The following is a 10,400-nucleotide window of genomic DNA, read 5'->3' as shown; positions in this document are numbered from 1 at the left end:
AGTGTTGCAGGATTTCTTTGGTTTCAAATGATGTATTATTTTTGCTCACACTCTCACACACATACATGTCACCATTTACATTTGAATTGGGGATGTTGTATTACGGGCAGCAGGATGACGCTGAGAGTTTTCGTACATCTTGTCAGAAAGTCCTGTTTTTTGCTGCTTCCTTAAATACAGAAAACATCTACTGATTTATTTATTCTTAATTTATTCTATTAATAAAATATTCACTGCTCCTCCAAGATGTAAATTAATGCAGATTCAAAGGCAGACAGACACAATAAATCAGTGTTTTTGATTAAACAACAACAGATTCAAATATGAGAAGATGTTGTTTTAGTTGATTTCAACTCTGATTAAATTCATTATTCAGATTTATGCCATTGACATTTTTTGATTTGAATACTTTGGCTGCTTCCACACTTCCGTAATGTCTTATATATAAAAGTTGGAGACTTGGAAGTCCATGATAAAGTAAAAGTACACTTGTTCTCTCAGTGGAAAAAACAGCAAGGGGAGGCGTGGGGAGCAACAAGGGAAGTGATCGAGGACACACCTGGGTGTACCATCACTTTATATGTAGAAGCAATAATTATAATGTATTTATATACTTTATTGTAATGTGCCAATGTTCATCGTAGTATTCAAAACCAGTACATACATATCTACAGGTATCAAGGGATTTAATATAAGAAATATCTACGAATCAAACATTCACAAAAAAAGACTTGCAATATAAATTAATTAAAGTAATTAATATTAATATAATAATATACAAACTAAAAACATAATTATTATAATAAATACATTTCACAAAAATATGAAATATATCAATACAAAAATTCATTAAAAGCCTTATTAGAAAATAAAATAGTAAATACTGCAATTAAATGATAAGTAAAAAGAATAGGGAAAGTAGATAAATACCATATTTAATCTCTAAAATGAAAGTAATATTTTGTATGCTCATACCCTGAGTTAATGTTACCTAAAAAGCACAATCAGAGACTATATTTGAATATATAATTATATCAACATATCCCACTAATTTAAGAGAAAGCAATGTATACAATGACCGGGCCAAATGCAAATTCAGAGCAACTTGACAACACTGAGACAATCAATATGTCCATGATGTGACTGTGGACCTGTCCTGCTCTCAGCTGGACTTCTGGCTCAGCCCGGTCTCCATGGAGCTGCCCGTCGACATCAGAGTGCCGAGCTCCAGCCTGAGCTCTGTGAGCGAGATCCTGAGCGCCAACAACATCGCCTACTCCGTCCTCATCAACGACCTGCAGGTGTGTGTGTTGTGTGTGTGTGTGTGTGTGTGTGGTGTGATGTGTGTGTGTGTGTGTGTGTGTGTGTGTGTGTGTGTGTGTGTGTGTGTTGTGTGTGTGTGTGTGTGTGTGTGGTGTGTGTGTGTGTGTGTGTGTGTGTGTGTGCGTGAGTGTGGTGTGTGTGTGGTGCGCGCGTGTGTGTGTGTCATCCAGGTTAAATGATGACCGTGCTCAATGTGAGTTCCCCTGTCTGCCACATTCAGGAGCGTCTGGATGAGGAGAAGTTCGAGATGACGGAGAACCACATCAAGGAGCGCAGCGGCAGGAGCTTCAACTTCGGAGCTTATCATCGTCTGGAGACGGTAGAGATTATTATACAAACACGAAAGTTACTCTTGACTCCAGATTAACAGAAAAAACTATTTTGTTGAAAAATCTAATCAAACCTTTTTTTATAATAATCATCATAATCATGTTTGTAAAAAGACAAAAAAAGAATGAACTTGCAATTTGAAAATGAAATGTCTTTGTATTTAATGTAGAGAGTAATGTTTGTGCATCAAGGTAAACAGCGTGTAGCACTGACAGTAAATCACGAGGAAACGTAACTTGAGGATGAGAAATGGAGCAGAATTAAGTTGACATCAATTGCTTTTTTAATAACTAATAGTAACCAGAAATTGTATTAGATGTATTAAATTATTCTGTGCCACAGCGGTTTAGTCTAATGTGCCTTTCTTCAACTAGTCAGGTCCATTATCTATTAGCCTACCACGTGTACAGATTGTACAGCACATCTGGAGTACTTTGGGTTTAGTACACGCACTTTACATTGGTGTGTATTGTATGTCTCCCTGCAGATCTACAGCTGGATGGACACTCTGGTGTCTGAGCACTTCCACTCTGGTCACCAAGCTGGAGATCGGGAGGTCGTATGAGAACAGGCCCATGTACGTGCTGAAGGTAGGACAGCCTCAAACAAGACATCAGGAGTACATGTTGGACCTGTGTCAGGGTCGCATCTTCACTACATCATTCTGACAGCATGACTTTATTCTGTTTTCATTGTGTTGTAGTTCAGCAAAGGAGGAAACAAGCCGGCCATCTGGATCGACACCGGGATCCACTCCAGAGAGTGGGTCTCTCCCAGGCCACCGGAGTGTGGACCGCCAACAAGGTGACGAGTTAAAGCCAAAGACTGAATTAAAATGCTCTTATGAGACTGTGAAGAAAAAAAAGATACTTAGAGCAATAATATATGTTCCAGTTGCATTCAAAATAAGTTTCCAAAATGATATCTCAATAACAGAAAATGTAATTAATTTCACTGATTTATTTTATAAGGACAACGTACATTAATCAACATAACTGTAATTCAGTCCAGACAACTCACGTGTTCTTAATATGTTTGTTAGAAGCAGCATATAGTTGAGTTGGCGTCTCGGCTCGGGCCTCATCACTCCACAGGTTTACAAAGAACATTGAGTGATGATTAGATAACTATCCCCCGAGCCTACAGGTGGAAGCTGGGGTGGAAGCTGGGGTGGAAGCTGGGGTGGAAGCTGGGGTGGAGCTGGGGGTGGAAGCTGGGGTGGAAGCTGGGGTGGAAGCTGGGGTGGAAGCTGGGGTGGGAGCTGGGTGGGAGCTGGGTGAAGCTGGGGTGGAAGCTGGGGTGGAAGCTGGGGGTGGAGCTGGGGTGGAAGCTGGGGTGGGAGCTGGGGTGGAAAGCTGGGGTGGGAGCTGGGGTGGAAGCTGGGGTGGAGCTGGGGTGGGAGCTGGGTGGGAAGCTGGGGTGAGCTGGGGTTGGGAGCTGGGGTGGAGCGGGGGTGGAAGCTGGGGTGGAAGCTGGGTGGAAGCTGGGGTGGGAGCTGGGGTGGAAGCTGGGGTGGAAGCTGGGGTGGAGCTGGGGTGGGAGCTGGGGTGGAAGCGGGGTGGAGCTGGGGTGGAGCTAGGGTGGAAGCTGGGGTGGAAGCTGGGGTGGGAGCTGGGTGGAAGCTGGGGTGGAAGCTTGGGGTGGAGCTGGGGGTGGGGAGCTGGGGTGGAAGCTGGGGGGAAGCTGGGTGGGAGCTGGGGTGAAGCTGGGGGGAGCTGGGTGGAAGCTGGGTGGAAGCTGGGGTGGAGCTGGGGGTGGTAAGCTGGGGTGGAGCTGGGTGGAAGCTGGGGGAGCTAGGGTGGAAGCTGGGTGGGAGCTGGGGTGGAAGCTGGGGTGGAAGCTGGGGTGGGGGGGCAGGCGAGCAGCAGCAACATGAAACACAGCAGCAGGAACATGAACACAGCAGCAGCAGCAGCAGCAGCAGCAGCAGCAGCACAGCGAGGCAGAGGCAGGAAGACCTGGCAGCTTCAATAGAGCGGCATGTTTAGGAGAATGTGTTTGGTTGGTTGTCAGAGGGACGACGTGCGTCACAATGTATCATTGGTGCTCGAGTTGACTGCCTGAACTAGCTCGCAGGCTTCGCCCCATCAGCGTGAGCCAGCTGGCGTAGTCCTTTGGAATATTTTGAGAAACAATAAACACACAATATCCATTATTCATGTGGCCTTTCCAAAAAACAACCGGAAGCTCCAGAAGACTGCCAAGTGTTTCTGATTATAAACACTTTGGACTGACACGTGTGGAGCAGCAACGTGCAACAGGACATCAATAAAATACAACGATCATAATTGAGATCTTACAATTGATCATTTTGTATTGATCTTTTTCAATATGTTATTGTAATTTAAATACCTTTGTTCCATCCAGTTTTTAAGGGTTGAACTTGGTTAAAACGTTTGACTTTTTTCTCTATCTTCTGACATGTTGCAGTCAAACTGTCAATCTGAAAACTCATCAGCATATTCATAGTTAATATAGTATTTGGTTTGAGCTATTATTGCTTGTATTGCTTTATAATGGCAGTTGATAAATAATCCATGCCTATTTTATCCAACAAAAGCAAACGTTATAATAATAATAATAAATGGTAAGGATAGTAATGCATGTACTATTGTTTCCAGACCAAACAAAACAATGGATTCCTTTCTTGCTTGTAAATAATCTTGTATTTTTAAGTATGAAAGGTTGCTTTCTTTTTTAAGAATGTTCTTTCTACAAAGTGAACCTGTTTTTGCTCAGATTGCCACAGATTACAGTAGTGACGCCTCCCTCCTGGACAACATGGACATTTACATGCTGATCCTCGCCAACCCCGACGGCTACGACTACACACACAACAACGTACGTCTATCAGTCCATAGACACATGTTGGTTCTGTGAAAACTGCTCCATGTCCGCTTTTTCTTTCACGTTTTTCATGTTGTGTATACAAAAAACATTATTTGGACATTTTAGCTGTAAAATGGATATTTGAGAGGGAGAAATAGTTGATACTTTATTTAAATAGATATTTGTCTTTACGTCTCTGAAAACACACATTTTGCCTGACTGAATGTACCGTGTGATGTTCAGAATCGTATGTGGCGTAAGACCCGCTCAGAGAACCCCGGCTCCAGGTGCCGCGGAGTCGATCCCAACAGGAACTGGGATGCAGGCTTTGGAGGTATGTATAAAAAAAAGACCGCTTGTACTTTGTGTTGTTTACAAACTAAACGTTGTACTACAAGGGGGGCAGCTCTGTCTGAAAACACATTCTGTGGGGGAAACTTCTGAAGCGAGTGGAGTCAGGACTCCGAGAGACACAACACTGACTGTTTATTTGGAGCTTCAGCCGGAGAATTCACAAGACATGTCTCGGGCCACGATCTGACGGTTGAGATGCCACAATCAATCCTCAAGACCCCTCCTGTCGCTCCAGGGTTTAACTAGAGAGTGTAATAATCAACATTCTTCAATAGAGAGACTAAACAGCTGAGGACACTGAATCACAGTTGTTGTCGCTTATGGCTCGGGGTCATCTACACCCCGAGAAGGATGTGTCCCACAACAATAACTATCTCTGTGTTGCCCGGTCACAAACTGGTAACATCAACAATATGCTAGAGCAGCCCCTCCTTAAGGGAGATAGTGGCTGCTCAAGGTCGGTCATCTGCGTCAGAGGGCAAATGATTCCCCAACACTTTCTAGACCCTGATACACTGTTAGCCTCTTATCCCCTCTCTACATTCCCCTGTAGCAGAGAGGCCTCAGGGTTTAGTTGATTCACACATTCATTCTTTACATGACTGGCTTTTGCAAGTTAGAATCTATGACCCAGAAATATCAGTAACTGTGCAGTGTTAAATCTATGACACTGTCCATGGTGCTGAAGTAGTAGACATGACATGTTACTTGTTAGAGGCTTTCATCCAAAGCGACTAACATACTCAATACTGTGGACCATACACAATGTGTTGGACACGACATATGATTTGCCTATTTACGTTTTTTTTTAAGAAATGTCCGTTTAACTTTATGGTCATTCTGAAGGCTGCAGTTTGTGATGCTGTTGTTCCTTATTGAAACGGTTTATTCTCAGGAGTGTTTCCAATATTACGTCCACACCATGATCAGAATGAAGTTTGTAGGAACATTATAAACACTGTTTAACATAGTGTAATGCAATTCAGCTGCACCACAAAGGACACAATGAGTTACTACCTTTAAACTATTGCATTAAAGCAGGGGTGTCAAACTCAAGGCCCGGGGGCCAAATCCGGCCCGTGACTCCATGTCATGCGGCCTCACAAGAGCTTGCAAAGAATGTAATATGTTTATTATACGGTTACATGCCGATTTATAGAAGCACGTTGCCCATAAACTACATGTCCCACAATGCATTTTTTGTGACTTTTTATCGGAATTAGATTTTTTTTTTCAAAATGTCACTTTTTACAGAATGTGGTTTTTCTTTTTAAATAATTGTGTGACATACGCACTGAAGAGACTTGCAATTATTTACCCTAGACTTCTGCTTTCAAACTTAGTTAATTATTATATTACCCTATCCGATAATAATCCAATGCAGAGGCAATAATGTAATATAATACATTATTTTAGATATTATATGTATTTTTGTATAGTCTTAAAGTTACAACCGGCCATTTGAGTGCAACCTTAATGCTGATGTGGCCTGCGATGAAATTGAGTTCGACACCCCTGCATTAAAGTGTAACATCTTGCATTATTTTGTTACGGCCTCGTGATGTGTTTTGTTGTTCCTCCCTCCAGGCCCCGGGTCCAGCAGGAACCCCTGCTCTGACTCCTACCACGGCCCCTCAGCTCACTCTGAGATTGAGGTGAAGAACGTGGTGAACTTCATCAAGAACCACGGCAACTTCAAGTCCTTCATCTCCGTCCACGCCTACTCCCAGCTGCTCATGTACCCGTACGGCTACTCCTGCAAGAACGCTGCCGATCAGGCTGAGCTGGTAAGAAAAAGAGTAAATTGTGAGGAGGCTCGTGGAAAATTCAATCTGACACCTTTTCACACGATGAGCTGTCCATATGGGAGAGGAAAGACAGAGAGGAAAGTACATCTGTACCAGTACCTTCTTTTAAACATCCGTCTCTATGTTCATTCAATAATGATTTAAAAAGGCAATATCCTGCGTCATCATCCTAACAACTTAGGGTTACATTTTGTCTGTACTGTATTATTGCTGAAAATTCTAATTATTTGCCCCAGGATTGACGCATTGACCAATTATAAACCCATCATTACTTAAGACACATGATTTCCATTAACCCAGCCAAAAAAAGCACTTTCTTTTAGCAATACTGCTTCAGGGTTTTTTGTGCATATTAACACTTAAAAACTGCCATTTGACCAACAGTCTGCATATTTCAGCAAGCCTCTTAGGATAATTAGTAGTTTGAGGCTATTTAGATCAAATGTACTCGACTTATAACTCCGCAAGAGGAACGTTAGCACTTTGGATGTTCCTGATCATGGGGAAATTAGCTCAAAGCTAAATCTGGCACTGTTACGCTTGACACATTTAAAGTGTTCATCACTGTGCATTGTCCCTGCCAAATAAACGATTAAATGAAAATGTAATATTAATAATGAGTGAAATCCTCTTTTATACTAGCCTTTTTTCTTCGTCATGTCCCTGTATGCTTTAGTATTATCTCTACGTTCCTAACTACAGTCAGGGCCGGCCCGTAGCACTGGCGTTATAGATGTTCGCCTAGGGCGCCAGATCTGGGGAGGCGCTGGTAGCTCTGGGAGGGAAAAAAAATGTTTGACCGTTGGTGCTCATCCTAATTTTCGGCCTTGATGTAACAACATTCATAATTAAGTAAATGTAACACCCTTTTCACCCCGGTTACACGTTTCCTTTGCCCTGTACGATGGGCGCAGTAAGTGATGAAAATGGGGGGTGTTGGCTTATCTGGCAACCGCAGCTCACAGCCAAAGTGCGAGGGAGAGAGAGAGAGGGTGCACCGGTACCGGCGCTGTTGTTATTGGCATCTGGTGCCGTGCTAGCTGCTCTAACGGATATAATAAGAAGATGTTTCTACAATGATGTGGAGGAGAGTCCTCTCCAGTCAGACTGAGAGGCTGATAACTTCAGCTCAGTGAGGTAAAGGACTCTCAGTGTTTAGATAGTTCACTTTAGTCTAAGTTATCTCAGTGGGTGTCAAACGTTTTGATCACAATTTATGTAAACGCATATTTCCAAGGCACTTCTTTATAATTATTGGGATAAAAAGGTTTGAAATCATTTCAATGTATACTATAGGACAGTAAACCAGACATATCGTTTTTAAACTGGAGAGATAAAAAGATATGCATAAATAAATGTTGTGTCACGATCTGTCTGTGTTTTGTTTTGTCTTTTTCTGTCTTTGATTTCCGTTTTATTTTGAAAAAGTGTTCACCCCCTGTCTTGCCTGTTGTTCTGTCTGTGTTCCCTCCTGTCTGATTACCCGATTGTGTTCACCTGGTGCCCCTGTGTTTTCTCCTCCCTCCTCACCTGTCTCTTGTTTCCTTGATTCGTCTTGTGTGTATTTAAGTTCTGTTTTTTCTGTCTGTCATTGTTAGTTCCTTGTTGTTGTTTGACTGTGTTCATGGGGAAGAGTTCTGTTTTGTTCTACGTCAGTGTTTCTCAAACTTTTTCATACCAACAACCACTTAACCAATAAAAAACACACTCGCGGACCACCTAACTCCACAAATATCCAAAAACACATCGTTTTTTACAAATCGCCTGAAAAATGGTACAAACAAGTGGCAACATGTGTGATGAAGGTGTTTATCTGGCTATATCATGCAATCGAAAGTGAAACTTAAGCTCACTCTATTGCGGAGATATTCCCGCGAGAGTGAGGAAAACTTTCAAATGTGAAATTGTACCAATATACTCACGGACCACTAGGGGGCGCTCACGGACCACCAGTGGTCCGCGGACCACACTTTGAGAAGCACTGTTCTACGTTAACCTTTAAATAAAGGTATAATCAGTGAAATCTGCATTTGGGTCCTGGCCTGCTTCACTCACCCTGACATGTTAATAGGTCAATAAGATATGAATGAACGGCAAAAATCTCGCCTAGGGCAGAAAATTGTCTAGGAGCCGGCCTTGACTACAGTATTGTGTTTTTGTTCTGTTCCCCACAGGATGCTATTGGCACAGCAGCAGTGAAGAAACTCACTTCCCTCCATGGCACCAGATACAAGGTTGGAAGCATCTGCAACATCATCTGTGAGTATTCCATCAGAGCATCATCTCTCACAAATACAGCCCACTGTTCAGCTTTGTGACAAGCTGTTTTCCTGCTGATCCAAGAGGGGTTTGAAAAGTTTATCAAGCTTAAACAGAAGGAGAATCTTCTCAACATAAAGGAAAATCAGCAACCTCAGAATCAGGATTTGGTTTATTGCCAAGAAGGTTTACTCATAATGGTTTATAATGGGAAAAAAATGTGTTGTTTTACTATAAAAATGTGTCAAATGACTGTAAAAAAAATGATGTTCAGTATTTATCATGGCCCTTGTTAATGAGGCCAGTAGGTGTTCAAGGCTTTTATTGGTCATGTGTACATACTAGCTACTGTGTAGTTATGACGATGAACATCTTATGCCACAGGCTCCTCCAACAGTGCATCACAATAACAGAGAACAAAACAGAAAAGTACAAAAAGAAAAATAGTGCAATAAGAGTCTATATGCAAGTGATTGAATATTATATATTAGATAAATCATTTCTAAATTGCAGCCAGATTAATGTGTGAGGAAGAAGCACTCGACACATGTGGAGATACACAGTTTTCAATATGGGAAGGGGATTCAAAATGGTCATCTGGATAGTAACTAGCTGTCGGACAAATGGATTAAAAACAACAATGTTTACCTATGAGATCTAGTAGAGTAGACATTTGCATAAAAAGGAAATATTCAGCTATAGTAGAAGTACCTTTTTTAAATGTCAGTACTTAGTTTACTTCCATTTCACTACTGGGAAGAAAATATTTCACCATCCTGTCCTCTCCTCTTCCTCTCAGATCAAGCCAGCGGCGGCAGCATCGACTGGTCTTACGACGAAGGCATCAAGTACTCCTTCGCCTTTGAGCTGAGGGACACCGGTAACTCTGGTTTCCTCCTGCCGCCCACTCAGATCATCCCCACCGCCTCCGAGACCTGGCTGGCTCTCAAACACATCATGGAGTACGTCCGTGATCATCCTTATTGATCTCAGTAACATGAGGAAGGAGGATGTACATTAAAATGATTTGACACAGAATAAATGTCTCATCTTTCTTTGCTGGTGTATGAACTTCTGTCTTCAACATTGAACAATAAAGTCATGAATATATAGTTTGTCTGTTTATGGCAGACCTTTTAAAAAAAACATTTCCCATGTTATATAAACTGTGTTATGTGCTTGACTTGGTATAATTACTTTAGTTTGTAATTACTTGACAAGATTAAAGGTTTCACTTATAACTCCATTAAAATACAGTATTATCAGCGGTGGAAGTATTTTGATACTTTACTTATTAATATAACAATAATACAGTGTTAAAATGCCTACTTTGTAAGTTAAAGTCCTGCAATTAAAGTATTATGTTAAAGCATCAAATACACTTTCAAAATATATACTGCATGTTTTATTACAATAGCCTATATATTCTATCTAATGATGCAATAATGTGTAAGTATTTTTAGATGTAGCTGTTAATTGTGGAGCAAATTATAATTG

The 10,400-nt window shown here is 41.7% G+C and overlaps 1 protein-coding gene across 1 annotated transcript; it reads left to right on the top strand.

Annotated features, from left to right (window-relative positions):
- Positions 1-1,170: 1,170 nt before the first annotated feature.
- Positions 1,171-9,935, top strand: cpa4 (carboxypeptidase A4). Its single transcript, XM_034085546.2, is given in 11 exon segments — positions 1,171-1,301; positions 1,544-1,642; positions 2,141-2,176; positions 2,178-2,243; positions 2,357-2,422; positions 2,425-2,457; positions 4,393-4,494; positions 4,726-4,816; positions 6,424-6,623; positions 8,819-8,903; positions 9,703-9,935. Coding segments are annotated over 11 exon segments (1,074 nt in total). The 5' UTR covers positions 1,171-1,193; the 3' UTR covers positions 9,891-9,935.
- Positions 9,936-10,400: the final 465 nt, after the last annotated feature.

The sequence above is a fragment of the Pseudochaenichthys georgianus genome, chromosome 6 (genome assembly GCF_902827115.2).
Source record: "Pseudochaenichthys georgianus chromosome 6, fPseGeo1.2, whole genome shotgun sequence".
NCBI classification, from domain to species: Eukaryota; Metazoa; Chordata; class Actinopteri; order Perciformes; family Channichthyidae; genus Pseudochaenichthys; species Pseudochaenichthys georgianus.
The sequence above is the reverse complement of the archived record's forward strand: the minus strand, read 5'-3'. Positions and strand labels throughout refer to the sequence as shown.